Source organism: Eulemur rufifrons, chromosome 20 (genome assembly GCF_041146395.1).
Source record: "Eulemur rufifrons isolate Redbay chromosome 20, OSU_ERuf_1, whole genome shotgun sequence".
In the NCBI taxonomy this organism is placed as follows: domain Eukaryota; kingdom Metazoa; phylum Chordata; class Mammalia; order Primates; family Lemuridae; genus Eulemur; species Eulemur rufifrons.
The window spans coordinates 50,816,298-50,834,174 of record NC_091002.1 but is presented as its reverse complement, the minus strand read 5'-3'; the positions used below and the strand labels follow the sequence as shown (position 1 = coordinate 50,834,174).

The following is a 17,877-nucleotide window of genomic DNA, read 5'->3' as shown; positions in this document are numbered from 1 at the left end:
AAAAGGCTTACAAACCAACGTTTTTGAGATGGAGTCTAGATATGTTGCTCAGACTGGTCTCAAACTCCAGGGCTCAGGTGATCCTCCTGCCTTGGCCTCCTGAGTAGCTGGAACTACAGGCGTGTACCACTGTACCTTGCTGGAAACCCAAATTTTATGTGTGTGTCCATAGAGAGTAAACCATCAAGATGCGAGTGATGGGAAACAGAGTCAGCGTAGCGTGACCACTAGAAAGGGACAGAGCCAGAGAGCGGGCTGGAGACAGGCGTGGACCCTGCCTTTTCTACATTCTTAAAACTCTCAAAGATCTGAATAAAGAAGTAAATGATGGGTAAGAGAAAATTACAGGGAACCATGACATTGTCTTACATTTTGCAAATATCTAGTCTGGCTTAATGGCAGACAGCTGTGTTCAATCTGTTCTGCTCGCACCGGGTAGCCTCTGGAAAATTCCACCATGCACTCATGCAAGAGTGAGGTGGGGAAGGCAACTAACATCTTAGTGTCACTGAAACGGGGGTCTGGAGGACACCCCCAGGGGGCATGGTTTGTGTAGCTCTTGGTGGTTTTTTTTTTTTTTTTTTTGAGACAGAGTCTTGCTCTGTCACTTCAGCTAGAGTACAGTGGTGTCATCGTAGCTCACAGCAACTGCAAACTCCTGGGCTCAAGCGATACTCCTGCCTCAGCCTCCCAAGTAGCTGGGACAACAGGTGTGTGCCATGCCACTCGGCTAATTTTTCTATTTTTAGTAGGGACGGGGTTTTGCTCTTGTTCAGGCTGGTCTTGAACTCTTGACCTCAAGGATCCTCTGGCCTCGGCCTCCCAGAGTGCTGGGATTACAGGGTAAGCCACCACGCCTGGCCCATTTGTGTAGCTTTAAGCAAATCCCACAAAACTTCACTGTTCAGGCAGCTGGCTCGTGCTTCCGGAGCATTCTCCTGTTGCCTTTGCTGTAATTTATGTCAAATTAACTCAAAGTAACATGAAGCTGACATTTTCCTAGCTGTGGTGTCATAAGACTAACTCCTACCTTTTTTAACCTTGTGACTGTTTTCTTTGTATCTCAGGTCCTGGAACCTTGCTCGTGGGATAATGAGTGTCAGAAGGCTGGCTGGCTTTCTGCGGGCTTCGAGGTGGCCGCTCCATGTGTCCCAGTCCCCAGGTGTACAGGGGACCTGGCTGGCTGGCCGGCCACTCACGGACACCTGCTTTCTTGGGCATGTGGACCCTGGCACCTGTCCCGGGGTCTCCGAGGAGCTGAGCCCCATCCGTGCCCACCGCTCAGAGCCCGGTCCTCGCCTACTCGCCTCCGCTTGTCCCTGGGCACCGCCCCCATGGGTGACATCTCAGCCCGCCGCCTGACGACAGCCAACGGCGAGGGCTCGGGCAGGTCCTTGCCCCTGTCTGGAGTCCGCCTGCGGTTCCCGGCGCCGCCGCCAGGGGCCGCCGCCGCTGCCCTATGACACAGCAACAATAGGGACCGCTCTGGCCCGCGCGCCCCGCGGCCCGCGCTTCCGCCGGAAGGGAGCCGCCGGCGCGGGGGCGGGCCGGGCGAGACGTGCACGATGGACGGCTTCGCTCGCCAATTGCTGGCGGGCAAGGGTCGACCACGCCGCCGACGGCGCCCAGTTGGCGGCGAGAGCGGCGGACGGGGCGGGCCGAACGCAGTCTTCCGGCGGGGCCCGGCAGGCGCCGAGGAAGAAGAGCGAGCCCGGACGGCGCCTCTCGGCCGAGTGTGGGCGCGGGCCAGGTGCGGGGGGCGGCCGGGCCAGGGCGGCCGGGGCCGGGGGCGGGCGGGCGGCCGGGAGGACCGGGGCCGAGGGCGGCCGCGGCCGGCGGGGACTCTCGCGGGTCTCCTGGGGCCGCCCCGCCTTCCGCGGCGCCGCCCGGGCCCAGCGCGGGGCTCGAAGGGAGCTGGCGGCCCCCGCGGAGCGTCTCGGCCCGGCCCGGGCTGGACGGGAGGGCGCGGTTGCCGCGGGGCGCGCGTCGAGGCCGGCGTCCCGCCGAGGGGGCGTCGCGCCGGGTCTCCCGGGGGGCCGAGTCGGGCCGCCCAGCCCGGCTCCGAGTGCGGACAGCGGCCGGCGAGGGGGCGCGCCCTGGGCGGTGGCGCCGGACGCGCTGGAGAAACGTGAGGAGAAGCCGCAGCGCTGCCCTGGCCGGGCTGCGTCGGCCGCAGGCTGTAGGCATGGCCCGCGCCTGCCCTGGCCTCGGGCAGCCCCGGCGCCGGCTCCCCTCTGCAGGCGGGAGCGGAGCTGGCCACGCCGCAGGGGAGTCGGGCTTTCGTGCTGGTGGCCGCGGGGCAGCACACGCGGGTTTCAGTGCGGTCTGCTCTTTCAGGATGACGACTTCAGGCGCGCTGTTTCCAAGCCTGGTGCCAGGCTCTCGTGGGTCCTCCAACAAGTATTTAGTGGAGTTTCGGGCAGGAAAAATGTCACTGAAAGGAACTACCGTCACTCCAGATAAGCGGAAAGGGCTCGTGTACATTCAGCAGACGGATGACTCCCTCATTCACTTTTGCTGGAAAGACAGGACGTCTGGGAACGTGGAAGATGTAAGTGTTCTTTCGCCTGAAGCGAGGCTGCTTTATAGGCGGGGTCTAGCCTTGCTGCACCTGCACATGCAGCCACGGTTTTCGGTTTGGGGGGTGTTGGCAGAATACGTGGGGACCCTTGGTTTGGTGCCTGTCATCAGCTGTTTTGCTCATGGATGGTCCTAGGCTTGAGGATTTCCCGTCACTGTATCGTGTTAAACTTTAAACGTTAGGTGCTTGAGATCGGAGGAAGCCTTCTACAGTGGTCACTGTATTTAGCATTCTTTGTTCTTTCTCCTGAAGTGTTTTGTTACATTTGAGAGCAGGTCAGAGTTAACCTTGTAACTCATTTTGGAACGTTGTTGCCAAAATGTCTATTAAAAATCTTTCGAGGTCCAAAGCCCCCCTTCCCTGTTCTCCACCCGAGCCCTCTCCTGGCCCGCACTCGGGGGCCTCCCCTCCATTGTGGTGTCTCCGCCCTGTGGAGACTGTGCCAGCGCAGCACACGGCGGCTTGCTTATCTCTGTCCCCTCTGCACCCACCCTGTTAGACACAGCATCCAGCATGTTTTCCTGAGAGGCGGGGGACTCGGTGCCGTGTGTGTGCGTGAGGCTGACTCTGCTCTTCTCGTGGCTTCCCAGGACCTGATCATCTTCCCCGACGACTGCGAGTTCAAGCGGGTGCCCCAGTGCCCCAGTGGGCGGGTCTACGTGCTCAAGTTTAAGGCGGGGTCCAAGCGGCTCTTCTTCTGGATGCAGGTGTGTGGACGTGTCTGTCCTGTGTTTTGCCCTTTTCTTGCTGTTACGCAATTAAGTTAGAAACTGGCTTACTGTCTGGCAAAGCACACCTGGGAGGGAACCTAAGGTTTCCAGTGTGTCACCTGGGGGTGAAATGCTCATTTGTGGCTGGGTGCTGGGCACCCTTTTGTGGTAGGGAGTTTCCAGGAGGACAGGCTGGGCCCCGTGTCACTGCAGCACGGACAGGCACGCTGCCTCTGGTGTGCACGACTCCAGTGCGTGTGCTCTGCCCCCTCGCCTCAGTCACCGAGACCCCCAGGGCAGAAGAGGTGGCCCTGGGTGTCTGCTGTTCCTCCCCAAGCTCTCCTGAGCTTCCCCTGAGTGGGTGCTGGGCTCGCTAACCCCAGCTGCGTGTCCTGTGCGCATTCTGCCACCTGTTGGCATCGGGCTCGTTTCCATTCTTGTGCCATTGCAGGCAGTGTTGCCCAGGATCGCCTGGTGCCCAGGTTACTTCCCGCGTGTGAGTGTAACCGCAGGTCAGAGCTAGAGGTGGGGCTGTGTTCGGAGGATCCGCACACGCTCCCTCCCGGGGCAGGGTCTCCCTCTTCCTGGGGCAGGTGGTCTGTGTCGCAGCTGCTCACCTCTGCCCAAGGGGTGTGGCAGCGGCGAGGACACGAAAATGAATGGGTGTAGCCGAGTTCCGATTAGACTTTACTCGCAAACACAGATGGGGCTGTGGTTTGCCAACTGCTGGTGTAGAACACGTCTTTCCACAGTTTCGCCAAAAAACGTTATCCAGCTTTCATCACCTTGCTTTTTTTCACTGATTTTACTCATTTCACACCCTTCTTCCCTCTTTGCCCAGAGGGCAGGGACTGTTGGTCTTGTCCTTGCTGTGTCCCTGGCACCCTGCAGGGTCCATAACAGGTGCTCTGGGGGGTTATGGGCGCCTTTCCTCCCTGCCCCTACATGTGCATGTGTGCACACGCGTGTGCTGTTTCCAGGCGCCTGCGTGGCCCTGGGCAGTAGTGTCCTGGGAGGACCAGTTTGTTTCATTCCACGGGGTGAAGGAGGAAGAGTGCTGTGTAAAGAGTCACCCTAGAGCACGCTGCTGTCAGGGCTCTGGTCTCCCCATCTGTGAAGTGGACGTCATCCGGCACAGCACCCATGACGGTGGCAGAGGGGACTGAGCACATGCTCACCTGCCTGGGCTCGGTCCTGTCTCAGCACCCTGTGGCCAGGCACAGGGGACTCCACCTCTGGGTCCCTCATCTGTAAGCGGGGTAGGAGGATGGCGGTGGAACTGCCCCCACACCGGCCGCTCAGCTGCCGCTCTCCCCTCGTCCCCCCACAGGAGCCCAAGACTGACCAGGATGAGGAGCACTGCCGGAAGGTCAATGAGTATCTGAACAACCCCCCGATGCCAGGGGCGCTGGGGGCCAGCGGAAGTGGTGGCCACGAGCTCTCTGCACTAGGTGGTAATGAGCACACCCAGCCTTTCCTGTGAGGTCGGGGTCCCTGGCCGGTGACTTGGGGCCCTGGGGCACAGGCCAGCTGTTGTACGGTGGAGCTAGCAGAGTCTAAGTTAGAGGGTCTGAGTTCAGTGCACGGGCGATGCTCACTGTACAGCTCAGGGATGGCCGAGTGGGGGCCATCTCGGGTGCTCAGCCAGAGGCCCCCAGTAGCGGGGGTGCCAGCCCAGGCCCAGGTGCGTTGCAGGTGGCTCTGCGTGCGAGCCCTGCGTCTGAGCCCCTGTGCTTTCCAGGCGAGGGCGGCCTGCAGAGCCTGCTGGGGAACATGAGTCACAGCCAGCTCATGCAGCTCATCGGACCGGCCGGCCTCGGAGGACTGGGTAACTTGCGCCACCCCCGGCTCTCGGGAGCCTTTGATAGAAGTCAGAACTTTGCTGTGGTTGCTCCTAAAGTCAAGTCTGTGTTTCCTAATTTAAGCTTCTCACCTGCTCTGAGCAGGGCTGTGAGCGTGTGTGTTCCCTGCACTCGTGGCCCTTTGGGAGGCGCCTGTTTGCCTGTGGCTGGGAGCTGGGTGGGCGAGGCCTTCCAGGCCTCCAGTGAGGACCCCAGCTTGGGACTTCAGGGGAGCGTGGCTAGCTGAGGGGTGGGGCCAGAGGAGGAGTGCTCAGGGCTCCTTGTGGGGTCCTGAGTTCTTACTGGTTGGTGCTGCCAGCCAGCACCGGGGTGTGGGCACCTGTGCCCGGCCCCTCAGAAGTGCTCATTACTTGGTCAGGGTGTGGACTGGGTTTTGCGTTCTTCAATGGTGTATTGGGATGGGACAGAGACAGATTGCAGAATACAGGGTCTGAGTGGTCACTAGCCTGCTGTCCCCGAGGCCAGCCAAGTTTCCATCTTGTCTGCTTGTCCCTTGGCTTTGGTGTTGAAAGTCCCTGTCCCTTGGCCTGGGGAGGTGGGCCGGGTTCCTCCTGGGTGGGCTGGGCTTGGGGGAGCATCCTGAGCACATACCTCCTTGCCCCTCACAGGTGGGCTGGGGGCCCTGACAGGGCCAGGCCTGGCCAGCCTCCTAGGGAGCGGAGGGCCTCCAGCAAGCAGCTCCTCCTCCAGGTGAGCCTTGGCACCCCTCGCCGCCACACAGGTGCCCGTGGGAGGTGGACATGGACCAAACGGGCCTGGGGGAGGCCCCAGGGTAGTGTCCCGGGACCCTTGGAGTAGGACGGCCGTGCCCTGGGCACCCAGGGTGTGTGTGGCTGCTCTAGGCTGCCCTTGCTCTTGCAGCTCCCGGAGCCAGTCGGCAGCGGTCACCCCATCCTCCACCACCTCTTCCGCTCGCGCCACCCCAGCCCCTTCTGCTCCGGCAGCCGCCTCCGCAACTAGTCCAAGCCCTGCGCCCAGCTCGGGTAATGGAGCCAGCACTGCGGCCAGCCCAGCCCAGCCCATCCAGCTGAGCGACCTCCAGAGCATTCTAGCCACCATGAACGTGCCGGCCGGGCCAGGTGGCGGCCAGCAAGGTAAAGAACACATCCTTTCGGTGCGAAGCTGGGGTGAGCGTGCCTGCTGCCTGCTCGCCCGCCTGCTTTCCCGGGCACGGGGCTGCGCTGCGCATCATTGGGTGCTGCGGCGGCCTTGGAGCTGAGCCCCAGCTCGCCCTGCCCCGGCCCTGGCCCTACCTGGCATTTGGAATGTTGCTGTCCTCTACGGGGCACTGGGTCAGCATGGGGCCACTGACGGCTGTGTGCCTGTGCCCTAGTGGACCTGGCCAGCGTGCTGACCCCAGAGATCATGGCTCCCATCCTCGCCAACGCGGACGTCCAGGAGCGCCTGCTGCCCTACCTGCCCTCTGGGGAGTCGCTGCCGCAGACCGCGGACGAGATCCAGAACACGCTGACCTCGCCCCAGTTCCAGCAGGTAAAGGCTGGGCCCGGGGCGCTGGCTGCTGTGCTCGGGGGTGGGGGAGGAAGTGGCCCTGGAGCACATCAGTCACCTTGAACACGGGACCTGCCGAGCTGGCAGCTGCCCCCAGCCGAGCTCCGGTCTGCACCACTCTTCTTGCAGGCCCTGGGCATGTTCAGTGCGGCCTTGGCATCAGGGCAGCTGGGCCCCCTCATGTGCCAGTTCGGCCTGCCCGCAGAGGCCGTGGAAGCTGCCAACAAGGGCGGTAAGTACCTGCTCCACACCTCCCGCCATGGTCTGTGTCCCCCGCGGCCGATGTCACACTGTCGGACCTTTATCCCGCCCCGCTGAGGAAGCCTGGCCTGGTATAGACAAGCTACCCCGTGTGTTCAATGCGTTGTAGACGTGGAGGCGTTTGCCAAAGCCATGCAGAACAGCGCCAAGTCCGAGCAGAAAGAGGGGGACACGAAGGACAAGAAGGACGAAGAAGAGGACATGAGCTTGGATTAAGTTATTTGCTGTCGTCTTCCTGGGAGCTGGCGTTCTTAGTCCTGTGACTCCAGTAGTGCGTCTGTGGTTTGTTGCAATCCCTCACCTCTGTTCCAACTTACTAATAAAGTCTTGTCTTTTATCTGCCAATGCTGGCGTTGCATGGTGCCCACGGGGCGGGGCCGCGGTCCTCTCCCCTGCGGGGTGGACAGGGGGCTGCGGCCCCCACGGGGCTCCACTCCGCACAGCCTGGTGCCTCCCTGTACAGCCAGTGCGTGTTGAACAAGTCAAGACTCGGTTCAACAGAAGTTACTTTTTAATTTCTGTTTTAAGAAGGAACCAGTGATTTACAAATCTTACGCTATTTTTGAAAGGTGGAAGAGAGGAAAAAAAGGTGTAAAATCCCCAGTTCATAGTATTTTACCATTTCATTTAAAAAGATATAACTTAAACCATTTTCAGAAATAAGATTTGTCACCCGTGCAACTAGAGTCCAGATAAATACAAATGTCTGTGAAACACGAGAGAGGCCATGTGTCACCAAGCTGTGAGGGTGCTGCTGCCCACCAAGGGAGGGACATGCCGGAGGGCAGCCCAGCCCCGGGCCGGGGTCCCACGGGGGCAGCCCCCTACGTGGCGGGGCAGCCCCTGGCTCCCACTGCCCCCTGGACCCGCGCAGAGTGAGGCACCGTGACGGGGGCCTGGTTCACCACCAGCTTCCGCATGCAGCCACGGTAGGCGCGGGGCCTGGACCGCGCAGCTGTGGGCTCTAGGGGTCCAGGGAAGACAGAAGACTGGTTGGAGCGGCAGCTGGGTGCCCATCGCCTACCCAGCCAGCGTGTCTCCTGGGCCGCCCCATCCCGGGAGGGGGGAATGGGAAGGGTCACCCTGGCGTCTGAGGGGCTGGCCCCACACCCTTGGCCAAGGCCACTCACCAGGCAGGCCCCCGAGGTGCAGAGGTGCTGGGGCGTGGGCCGAGGCCGCCAGCAAGGGCCCCACGGTGTGGTTGCTCTGCGTGTCCACCTCCAGCCGGAGCACGTTCCCGCCTTTGATCACTGTGGGGCAGACTCCTTGTGGCCGGACCACCCGGCCCTGCCTTGCCCCTCACGCCAGCCCAGGGCTGCCCCATCCACGTCCGCCCAGGCTCCCTGGCCACGGGAGGGGCCCCTCACCTGCCAGTCGGTGCCAGCGGCCGTCACACAGCACAGTGGGGCGCGTCACTGACGTGGAGAACTCCCCTGCCCCGTCGTCCGCCCGCAGCAGGACCTGGGAGGGCAAGTGTCAGGCCCTGCCCCCACCAGGCCCCCAGGGAGGGCAGAGGAACCTGCCCCGGTGGCACAGTCCCCGGCCGGGCTTACCTGCTGCTGGAGCAGCTGCAGCTGCAGGTAGGGGGGGCCTTGGGCCTGGCCCAGGTGGAAGATCAGCCCTGCTGCTGCCCGGGGCCGCACCTCCAGCTCCAGGCTCACGTCGGGCAGTGCGGCCCCTGGGACGTCTGCAGGGAGGGACTGTGAGGGGAGGGGAAGGCCTGGCCCCCGTGCCCCCCAGCCCAGGACGCAGTGCCAACAGACCTAATGTGACGATGCCCCTGCTGCCTGGGAAGAACAAGCCCTTCTCCACGGGACCCGTGACGCAGGGGGTGACCCCTGCCATCCGCGTGGGGGCCCCCAGAGGCCTCCCGTTTAGCCTCAGTCTCTTCATGCAGCCCCTGAACCCGACGGCCACCTGTGGAGGCAGATGGGCTGAGTCAGGCCCCAGAGCTCCTGTGGGCGGACAGGGTCAGGCTGGGCAAGGCCAGGGTGACACGGCTCTCACGGGGGGCTTGGAGTGGTGGCTGCTGGCTGGGAGGCCCCCCACAAAGAGGGTGTGAAGCTGCGGGCGCTGGGGCCCCTCCTGGCTCCAGGCCCGGCTGCCATCTGTCCCCAACTGGATCCGACTCTTCTCCCAGAGCAGGGACACCTGGGCGGGCGGGAGGTTGGTCAGGGTGGGTCAACCCAGGGTCCTGCCTGTGTTCCCCTCCTCGGGCCTCACCTTGTGCCACCGGCCAGTCCGTGAACGCTGGCGGCTCTGGACGCGGAGCTGGGGCCCAGGGCCTTGCGTCTGAGCGACAAAGCGTCCACGGCTCAGGAAGAGTGCCAGGGAGGGGCTGCCGGCCATCAGAGGGGTGGCGAGGAGCAGGAGGCCTTGGGGGGCTCGAGGGCGGACACGCATGGAGAGGTGGGGCCTGGAAGCCGGGCAGGGCATCAGCCTGGGCGGCCCCTCCACGCCCACCCCAGCCGGCCCAGCCTTACCTGTCCCCATGGGGGGCCAGGATGCCCGCAAACTCCAGGTGACTGGACAGGGAGCCTCCAAACTGGTAGGAGTCTGGGAGGGTCTGGGGGTGCAGGGGTGGTGTGCACGTGGGGTCCTGGGAGGGCTGGCGGCTTCGGCGGGAGGCCTGGGAGCAGAGACAGGACATGCAGGGCCCACCGGGGGCCGCCCTCCCCCCAGCCCAGTCCCGCCCCACACGGGCAGGCGCCCACCTTCCCAGCTCCAGCTCGCAGTCCCTGTGGCCTTGGTGCCGGGGTCTGGGTTTGTGGGGCGGGGACGCAGCCTGAGCTCACGTTGACGCTGCCCACGTTCTGCTGCAGGTCGAACACGCGCTGCGGCCCCAGGAGCCTGCGGAGGGTGGGGAGTGGCCAGTCAGTAGCTGGAGGGGGGCGGCCAGGACCTCACCCCCAGCCTGCCTGGCTCACCGCCGCACGAAGACATTGCTGATGCAGCCACTGAAGTTGCGGAAGGTGCCAGACTCGGGCAGGCCTCCCAGGAGGAGCCTTGGGGGCCCCTCGGGCTGTGGCTGGAGCCCAGGGGGCGGCCCCCGGTGGGACTTCATCTGTTGCAGCTGGTCGTCCACATAGAGCCAGACCCTGGGGGGAGGAGGGCACAGTTGTCCCGCTGCCCCGCGTGCCCCCTCCTGCCATGGAGGGGACGGAGGCCCAGCCAGGTACAGGCAAGTGCCCTTCCAGGCCCGGGTGGCTCGAGGCCAGGCGGCTGGGCTCACCCCGTGGTGTTGCTGTAGAAGGCGACGTAGTGGGGGGCACCGTCGGCAAAGCCCCCTCGGGTTTTCACCTCAGTCCTCAGGAGCCGGAGTGTCACGTGGCCCTGCTGCAGTGACACCTGGCATGGCCCGTCCTGGGGACAGTGGCCAGGTCAGTGGCCAGGCCAAAGGCCCAGACTCACTGGCTCCAGCTGAGCCTGGAGCCTGTGCCATGGCAGGTGGTCAGTGTGGCAAGGATGGGCCCAGGAGTGCGGCGGGCAGGCGGGCAGGCGGGCAGGCGGGGTGGCCTTACCCGTGACGCCCGGTAGTAGAGCAGACCGCTGTCCTGGGTGCTGCGGAAGCCAAAGCCGGAGTAGATGTCGCCGGAGAGAGGCGCCACGTCTGGGAGCGCCAGGGGCAGGAAGCCATGGCCATGGAAAGTCATGGCGCGCCCCACCTGCAGGAGGGCATCGCTCAGTGCCCGGCACGCCCACCCCAGCACCAGCCGCGCCAGGGAGGGGCTGCTCACCAGCAGGTCAGCCGTGCAGCCGGAGCTCACGCCCGTCGTGTTCAGCCGCTTGAGGTCCACGTACTTGCCCAAGGCCTTGATGCCCTTGACACAGCCGCGGATGGAGCCTCCGGAGGGGAAGAGCTGCCGCAGGCTGCGGGGACGAGGGTCAGGGCACCGCCTCCGAGACCTGGCCAGGCCCCGTGGTCCCACCCACCCCAGCGCCATGCTCACCTTGGGGGCAGCTGGTCGGGCGGTGCACCCCCCAGGTAGTAGGCGTCGGCCAGGTCCAGCACGTTGTCCTGCTCGACGCTGAACACCGTGGCGCGCTCCACACGCACCAGCACACGCTTGCGGATGCCGCCCAGCAGGAACACCTGGATCTGAGAGGCAGCAGCGGGGGTTCCAGGCCAGCCACGTCCCTGCACCCCGGCCCCCGTCCCCGCTCACCCTGCCCCTCCCGCCCCCCTGCCTGGCCCTACCGCCTTGCTGGCCGCTGTCAGGGGTGGCGGGGACTGCAGCGGGACGGCCTCCTTCAGGCCAGCGCCGAAGTCATACAGGAGCACGAGGCCGCCTTCTCGCACCGCCAGGCACAGGAACTGGCTCTGGGGGGACAGGGCGGGGTCAGTGCCACAGGGGCGGGGTCAGCGCAGCATGGGCGGGGTCAGCGCAGCGTGGGCGGGCAGGGCCATGCCTGGTGCTTCAGGAAGAAGATGACCCCGTTGTAGGACACGAGCCGCAGTTCCTGGTCGAAGCGCTTGGTGGTGCTGATCTGCGTGTCGAAGCTGATGCGGGCGAAGCCGGAGCCGTCCAGGTAGGAGCCGTCCGTGAGCCAGGGGTCCCCGGTTGACTTGGAACTACAGGTCAGAGGTGTTGGGGTCAGCAAAGGGCAGGCAGGCGGTGGCAGGTGGGTGGGTACCAGGCCACACGTACCGGGCACAAGGCTTATCCACAGCTGTGTCCAGCTGGAAGGTCTGCTCAAAGTTGTAGAGACTGACCACCTCCTCGTTCAGCGTGTCCATCTCAATGCAGCCCCGGTAGCCGGGGAAGCGCAGGGGTGCGGGGGGCTGTGTGCAGGGTCAGAGGGTCAGGGCGCCTGGCTTAAGGCACCTCCCCACCCAGGACAGACCAATGGCCTCGGGCTGCAGCAGGAGGGACGGAGGCCAGATGCCAAGAAGGACGAGAGGCACGGGGCTGCTGAGCCCACCGCAAGGCTGCCCGAGGCTGGCAAAACTCACCGTGAAGTTGCTAGGGTAGCCCCCGACATAGAAGACGAAGTCGTCAGGCTGCAGGTTGAGCAGCCCCTCCGCCCCGGGTGCCACCGTGTCACCCTTGGTCTCGTGGACCATCTGCCTCTCCACTGTGATGGACATGTGGCCAAACTGGAGGGTCCTGAGGGCAGAGGCAAGGGTGAGGAAGGGCCGAGCCCCCAGGAGGCCCCGGGCCCTCCCAGGCCTCCCACCTGTCAATGCTGATGGCTGCGAACTCTTCCCCGATGTTCTCATCGATGCTGAGGGCTGTGGGGCCGGCCTCCCCCAGCCGGTACACCCAGTGCACCTTCTGGTCACGCAGAGACACGCCCATGTAGTCCCCCGTGGCCTGCGGGGCAGTGCAGACAGTCGGGATAGGGACCAGGCACTGTCCGCTTCCGATGGGCTGCCCGGCCCGGGCCCCGTCCACCCTGGCGGCCTGGTACCTGGCGGCTGCCCATGTACAGCACAAAGTGGTCCCCGGCGTCCTGCCTGGGCGTCGGCTCTGGGCCCTGCAGGTAGAACTTGAGGGCCGTGTAGGCGGCGAGGTCGGCGAGGTCCCGTGGGGCGCGCAGCTGCACCCCCGAGCGCCCATTGAACTTCATAGGCACCTTGACCTGTGTGGGGGGACATGGCCCATCAGCGCCCACTGCCCACCTCCCCATCTCCCCATTGCCCACCTTCCCCAGAGATCGTCACCCACCTTGCTGGCGGCTCCCCGGGCCTGGGCGATGAGCTCCCGCACGCGCCCGATGCTGGCAGACAGGGCCAGGCTGGCGTTGTGCGCCCCGCGGTTCTCCAGGAGGCCCAGCTTGGCCAGCAGCTGCGGCAGCGTCTTCTCCAGGGTGGACACTGCAGGGAAGCAGGAGCCGCCCTGACGGCTGTGTCCCCGGCCCTGCCCCAGCCCCGCAGGCCCGCCAGGGCCGCCAGCCCACCTGAGCGGCCTGCGTCGAGCACCGCCTGGCCCAGGTCCTGGCCCCGCAGGCCCCCGAACTGGCCCTGCCAGCGCTCCAGGTTCTCCTGCATGTCCCGCAGCTGCGACTGCACGCGGGCGGCCGTCTCCTGGGCTTCGGTGGCCACGGCCTTGGCGTGGGCGATCCTCTTGCTCGTCTCGTCTGTGGCGGGCAGAGCACAGGCCCAGTGGCTTCGCGTCCCCGAGTCCCTCTGTCCCCGAGTCCTCTGCGGGGCCAGCAGCAGGGACGCCTACGCAGCCCCCGGATCTCGTGAGACCCTCCTGCCCTGCAGCTCAGTGCAAAGACAACCCTAAGCATCCCCAGGTGTCCCCATCCCAGGACAGGCACCCAGCCCCTCAGGCCAAAGACGGTCCCGGGATACCTGCCCCGTGTCACCTCCCGCCACTGTGTGCCCTCAGAAACCTGGAGAGACCATGTGGCTGCTCCGCCCCGAGCCTCCAGGAGCAGCCGTGCAGCCCTCACCGCCTCGGCCCCGGCCCTCCTGACCTCGGTGGCAGCTGCTGCCCTTCCCGCAAGCCCACGGCCCCAGGTGAACACCGGCACCCTCCCCAGAGCCGCGTTCTGCCCAAAGCCCTTCCTCCCCACCCCCTCCCCCGCCTTCAGGGGTGCCCCGGGCTGTGGTGTGTCTGTCCCCTGGCAGCGCTCTGCGTCTGGCCCTGGGCTGCCCACCCTGGAGCCCCCTCAGTGGCACTGGCCCCAGCACATACTCCCCAGCCTCTCAGGCCAGTGTCCACGGGCACAGAGCCCTGGTGGACAGCTGGCTGTGGGACGCCTCACGCCTGCTGTCCCCTTCACCTCTGGGAAGGCTCCTGCGTACCTGTGTCCATGGCCAGCATGGCCTGCACCTCCTGGATTTGGGCCACCAGCTGGTCCTTCTTGGCCCGGACGTCTCGGAGCTGGGTCCCGGTGCCCTGGAGCGTGGCCCACGCTGTGGGGAAGGCAGCCTCAGCCCTCGGCACACGAGTGCAGCCCACCCCGCCCTCTGCACCCCAGGAGGACCAAGGCCGACACGCAGACACAGACGGACGGACAGAGAGCCCAGACGTGGGGCCCTCGGCTTAGGGGAGGTGCTGGGCCTTGGGTGGCCTCCGTCACCCGGATGAAACGCAGCGCTCAGGAAAGCCAGCGCGGGGTCTAGAGACCCCTTCTCACAGCTCAGCACACGCGTGGCCCTCGGGCCAGGGAAGCAAGGGTCACACGTCCTCTGATCTCCTGGTCCTTCTGTGGTCTCCTGTCCCTGTCGGGCCCCTTCATAGAGCTCCCCGGGCTGACACACCAGTGGGTCGGGAGTGGCGTGACATTCACACACAGGGCAGCCACCTCCAGAGCCTTCCCGCCCTGAGTCACCCTGGATGACCCACAAACCCACATACATGTGGCCGGAGGCCGAGGGGCCCCAGCGCCCTCCCGTGCTCACCACGGCCCAGCCTCTGCTCCTGCCCGTGGACGGCCTCCTCTAGCGAGCTGCTGTTGGCCAGTAGCTGCCGGGCTCGGGCCGCCAGGCCTCGCTGCACCACCGTCTGCGGACACAAGGACAGGTTCGTGGTGCAGGAGGCGGCGGAGGCGGCGGAGGCGGGGGAGGGGACGGCGGGGCCTCACCGCCCAGGTGTGCTCTGCCTGCTGCAGCGCCTGGTTGGCGGCACCCTCGGCAGCCCGCACGGCCTCCAGGATGCTGCTATAGGCCTTGGACGCCTCGACGGCCCTCTGGATGAAGCGGTCCTGGTTGACGCCGAGGATGATGCTGTGGCGGAAGGTGTGGGGGTCGCAGAGGTGTGGGGGGCAGGCCCCCCAGCCTGGCCGCGCCTGCCTCCCGTGTCCAGCCTCCTGGCCTTTGCCCACACCGTACGCCTGCCAGGTGTGCCTGTCCTGTTCCTCCCTGCCACTGTGGGCCCCACTTCCTGTGGCCTGAGGAAGGCCTGGTTTCTTAGGGGATGATGGCTTCACCGCCAGGACCCTCCCGGAGCAGCCAGCCTCCCTAGGACAAGCCCAAGGCCCTCCTCTTCGGGCCACGCACCTGGACAGGTTGAGCGCCAGCTGGTCCAGCTGCCATGCGTGGGCCTCGGCAGACTCCACCAAGCCCGCCTTGCTGCCCGCCGGGGCGAAGGCCTGCGTCCTCCACAGCAGTGGCGTCCGGGCCCCGTCCAGGTTGGCGGCAAGGTGCTCCAACTCCTGGGAGCAGGTGGGCTTAGCAGACCCTCATCCTACTCGTTACTCACCCGACCCGGTACCCTGAGGGCCGCACTGTGTGTGCAAGTGTGCACGAACCCGCCTGCGACTGGGCCCTGAGGGACAAGGAGGTGAAAGGTGGGGGCTGTGCTCACCTCCCTGGCTTGGTCCATGCCTCGCAGCAGCTCAGAGGCACGAGTCAGGGCATCGCTGGCAGCCTGCAGAGTGGCCTTGAGGGTGGCATTGTCCCGGGACAGCTCCTGCTTCCGTTGCTGAAGGTGAGGAGGAAATAGGGGGTGAGAAGGGGGTGAGAAGGGGGTGAATGGAGGCCTTGGGCCTGGCGGCGGAGAGGGAGCATGAGGAGTAGAGGTGTGGGGAGGGAGTAGAGGTGTGGGGAGGGAGGGGAGGTGTGGGGGGAAGGGGGGAGGGGAGGTGTGGGGGGAAGGGGGGAGGGGAGGTGTGGGGGGGAAGGGGGGAGGGGAGGTGTGGGGGGGAAGGGGGGAGGGGAGGTGTGGGGGGGAAGGGGGAGGGGAGGTGTGGGGGGGAAGGGGGGAGGGGAGGTGTGGGGGGGAAGGGGGGAGGGGAGCAGCTTGGGGGTCCCTCACCAGGGCTTCCTCCAGGCGCTCCTGGTTGCGGCTATTGAGCTGCTCAGCCTCCCGCGTGGCGCCCACGGCCCGGTTCAGGGCCTCGCGCAGGTCCATGAGGCCGGCCTCATGCTGGGCCAGCTGCTCGTGGGTGTGTTTGGCCAGAGCCTGGTTCTCCTCCCAGCGGCTGGTCAGCTGCTCCTGCACCTGAGCCAGCACTGGCCGACGCCACGGTGTGAGGGTGGTCACTGTGGCGCCCGGGCCCCTTCAAGAGCCCTGGTCCCCACCTGGTGCCTGTGCCCAGGACCTGACACCGCTCTGCCCGGGCTCCCAGGCCGAGTCCCTTCCCCTCTCCGCCCCTGCCTGCCAGGGGCCAACGCCACTCACGTCTCTGGGCTGCGGCCAGCTCGGCCTCAGCAGCTGCCCGTGGGGCCCCCAGGTCACGGGCCCGCATCTCGCTGAGCAGCCGCTCCACCTCGGCCAGCGTTCGGCGCAGCTGCTCGCCCGAAGGGGCTGAGGCGTTGGCCGGCCACAGGTGGCCCATCTGGGACGCAAGCCCTGGGGGAGGGGGGCCGTCAGGGCTTGGCACTGGCCGGTCCCACAGACCTCTGCCCGCCGCTCCCAAGCCTGGGACCCCCACCCGAGCGAGCACGCAGGCCCCCAGGTGGAACCTGAGGGCGCCCTTGGTGGCTCCTGCCCACCCCCCGCCTCCTGCAGCCCCCGACACCCTGACCCTGTCTGCTCAGCTCCCGTGGCCGCCTTCTTTCCTCCCTGCCCCTCTCCACCTAGGGGGCCCCTGCTCGGCTGGAGCTGCACCCTCGGGCTGGGCCAGGGCCCGGCTGCACGGGTTCAGGGAGCCCTGACCTCTCCTCGATCCCCCATCTGCCTCAGTTTGTAATTACGGAACCCGCGCTGTGAATATCCAACCCGCCCGTTTCCCAGGGAGCTTGTAAGGACCTGCCGTCTCCCAGGGTCCACCTGCCCTCGCTTCTGGCCTCGCTGCTGCTGCTGCGCCCACCTCCTGAACCCACCCTGCTTTCTGCTCTCCCATCTAAACAGGTGGACCCTGTTCTTCAAGGCTGAGCTCAGCCAGTGACCCCTCCCCGCCCCCTGGGAGCGCTCTGCTCTGCCCTGCTCTGAGCCCCGAGCATGGCCGGCCGGGCCAGCCCCTACCGCTCAGGGCGCGGTCTACATCCCGGATGGCCACCAGCAGCGTCTGTGCCCGGCCCAGCGTGGCCTCGGTTTCATCTCGCAGCTGGCCTGCCCGGTCGCGGGCCCCCGTGGCCTGTGGGTGCAGCCACCATCAGCCCACGGCCCTGCTGGCAGGGGAGTGGCTGGGGGAGTGGGCAGGCGTGTTGGCACCTGTGCCAGGGATCAGGGCTGACAAAGGAGGGCCCAGGGTCTGGGGCAGCCAGGGAGTTGGGGACGTGTTTGAGGGTCCCAGGGAAGAGGGGCCTCTGGGGAGGGCTCTCAAGGGGAGGGACACAGGGGGGCCACCGGGTGGGGGGGCCTCCAGGTCCTGCCTGGCCGCCCAGCCGCTGCGAGTCCTGCCCGAGCCTTGCGCTCTGCTGCTCCAGTGCCTCCAGCTGCTGCACCGTCTGGTGGCGGGCTGCCGGGGGGCTCCGGAGCTGGCCCTGGGGGGGCGGAAGGTGAGTGCCTGCACCGTGGGCAGGGGGAGGGCAGGCGGGGCGCTCCGTACCTGCAGGTCTGCGATGGAGGCGTTCAGCCTATGCAGCCGGGCCCAGGCCACGGAGCTGGCGTTGACGCCGCGCAGCTGCTCTCGGATGGCGGGGAGGAGGGCGCCAGCCCGCTCCAGGTCGTCCAGGAGCAGGACCACACAGTGGTCACACACTGCAGGCAGCGCGGGGCTGTCAGTGTCGGGGGTGGGGGTCGGGGAGGGTGGTCGGCTGGGGCCCCGGGGTCAGCACGGGAATCGTGGGGTCCCTTCGGAAACCAAGAGGGCCAGTTGGCACCGCTCTGGGAGGCTGAGGTTAACACAGGGGTCGCCAGGCAGTGCAGGTGGGGGGGCAGGGCAGAGTGCAGGGCAGGACACACCTTCGCAGTGGACGCCACGGCCCACAGGCCCGCCGGGCACAGGCACCTGGTGTTGCTGGCTACAGGTGTCACAGCGCTCGCCACTGAGCCCCGGGGGGCAGGTGCAGTGGCCTGTGTTGGGGTCACAGAGGCCCCCTGGGCACTGGCAGCCTGTGGTAGGAGGGCTGGGGTGAGCGTGGCCAGCCTGGGGCCTTGGGGTGCCACCTCCC

At 66.1% G+C, this 17,877-nt stretch overlaps 2 protein-coding genes across 4 annotated transcripts in view; one reads left to right on the top strand and one right to left on the bottom strand.

Annotated features, from left to right (window-relative positions):
- The first annotated feature begins 1,610 nt into the window (after positions 1–1,610).
- Positions 1,611–7,262, top strand: ADRM1 (ADRM1 26S proteasome ubiquitin receptor). 3 transcript variants are annotated; one of them, XM_069496548.1, is made up of 10 exons: positions 1,659–1,750; positions 2,338–2,551; positions 3,172–3,288; positions 4,622–4,745; positions 5,033–5,119; positions 5,762–5,843; positions 6,015–6,247; positions 6,487–6,644; positions 6,792–6,894; positions 7,033–7,262. In XM_069496548.1, exons 2-10 carry the CDS (start codon positions 2,339–2,341, stop codon positions 7,137–7,139), a joined length of 1,224 nt encoding a protein of 407 aa, XP_069352649.1. In that variant the 5' UTR covers positions 1,659–1,750; position 2,338; the 3' UTR covers positions 7,140–7,262. The 3 variants fall into 3 exon arrangements, with proteins under 3 accessions (XP_069352651.1, XP_069352649.1, XP_069352650.1); XM_069496549.1 differs by having other exon boundaries at positions 1,664–1,735; XM_069496550.1 differs by lacking the exon at positions 3,172–3,288 and having other exon boundaries at positions 1,611–1,750.
- A 249-nt stretch (positions 7,263–7,511) lies between these two features.
- Positions 7,512–17,877, bottom strand: part of LAMA5 (laminin subunit alpha 5) — a 48,390-nt gene continuing 38,024 nt past the window's right edge. The window contains exons 48-80 of the mRNA XM_069495790.1: positions 17,669–17,818; positions 17,313–17,464; positions 17,137–17,247; positions 16,787–16,898; positions 16,001–16,171; positions 15,635–15,831; positions 15,185–15,301; positions 14,878–15,032; positions 14,463–14,604; positions 14,281–14,383; positions 13,681–13,791; positions 12,825–13,004; positions 12,593–12,741; positions 12,336–12,506; positions 12,102–12,238; positions 11,878–12,031; positions 11,573–11,706; positions 11,334–11,496; positions 11,122–11,244; positions 10,874–11,022; positions 10,661–10,793; positions 10,445–10,588; positions 10,156–10,286; positions 9,851–10,021; positions 9,638–9,773; positions 9,407–9,552; positions 9,147–9,339; positions 8,931–9,074; positions 8,687–8,840; positions 8,477–8,610; positions 8,291–8,384; positions 8,054–8,173; positions 7,512–7,887 (exon numbers count right to left, since the gene is read on the bottom strand). Of these exons, the coding sequence (XP_069351891.1) occupies positions 7,748–7,887; positions 8,054–8,173; positions 8,291–8,384; positions 8,477–8,610; positions 8,687–8,840; positions 8,931–9,074; positions 9,147–9,339; positions 9,407–9,552; positions 9,638–9,773; positions 9,851–10,021; positions 10,156–10,286; positions 10,445–10,588; positions 10,661–10,793; positions 10,874–11,022; positions 11,122–11,244; positions 11,334–11,496; positions 11,573–11,706; positions 11,878–12,031; positions 12,102–12,238; positions 12,336–12,506; positions 12,593–12,741; positions 12,825–13,004; positions 13,681–13,791; positions 14,281–14,383; positions 14,463–14,604; positions 14,878–15,032; positions 15,185–15,301; positions 15,635–15,831; positions 16,001–16,171; positions 16,787–16,898; positions 17,137–17,247; positions 17,313–17,464; positions 17,669–17,818 (4,721 nt within the window). The 3' untranslated portion in view covers positions 7,512–7,747. The remainder of the gene's footprint in view (positions 7,888–8,053; positions 8,174–8,290; positions 8,385–8,476; positions 8,611–8,686; positions 8,841–8,930; positions 9,075–9,146; positions 9,340–9,406; positions 9,553–9,637; positions 9,774–9,850; positions 10,022–10,155; positions 10,287–10,444; positions 10,589–10,660; positions 10,794–10,873; positions 11,023–11,121; positions 11,245–11,333; positions 11,497–11,572; positions 11,707–11,877; positions 12,032–12,101; positions 12,239–12,335; positions 12,507–12,592; positions 12,742–12,824; positions 13,005–13,680; positions 13,792–14,280; positions 14,384–14,462; positions 14,605–14,877; positions 15,033–15,184; positions 15,302–15,634; positions 15,832–16,000; positions 16,172–16,786; positions 16,899–17,136; positions 17,248–17,312; positions 17,465–17,668; positions 17,819–17,877) is intronic.

Bases quoted from the DNA above. Each gene is read 5' to 3' on its own strand.
- ADRM1 (XM_069496548.1), top strand. From the start codon at position 2,339: ATGACGACTTCAGGCGCGCTGTTTCCAAGCCTGGTGCCAGGCTCTCGT. The intron at 2,552-3,171 runs GTAAGTGTTCTT...GTGGCTTCCCAG, and splicing joins CGTCTGGGAACGTGGAAGAT to GACCTGATCATCTTCCCCGA. The intron at 3,289-4,621 runs GTGTGTGGACGT...GTCCCCCCACAG, and splicing joins GGCTCTTCTTCTGGATGCAG to GAGCCCAAGACTGACCAGGA.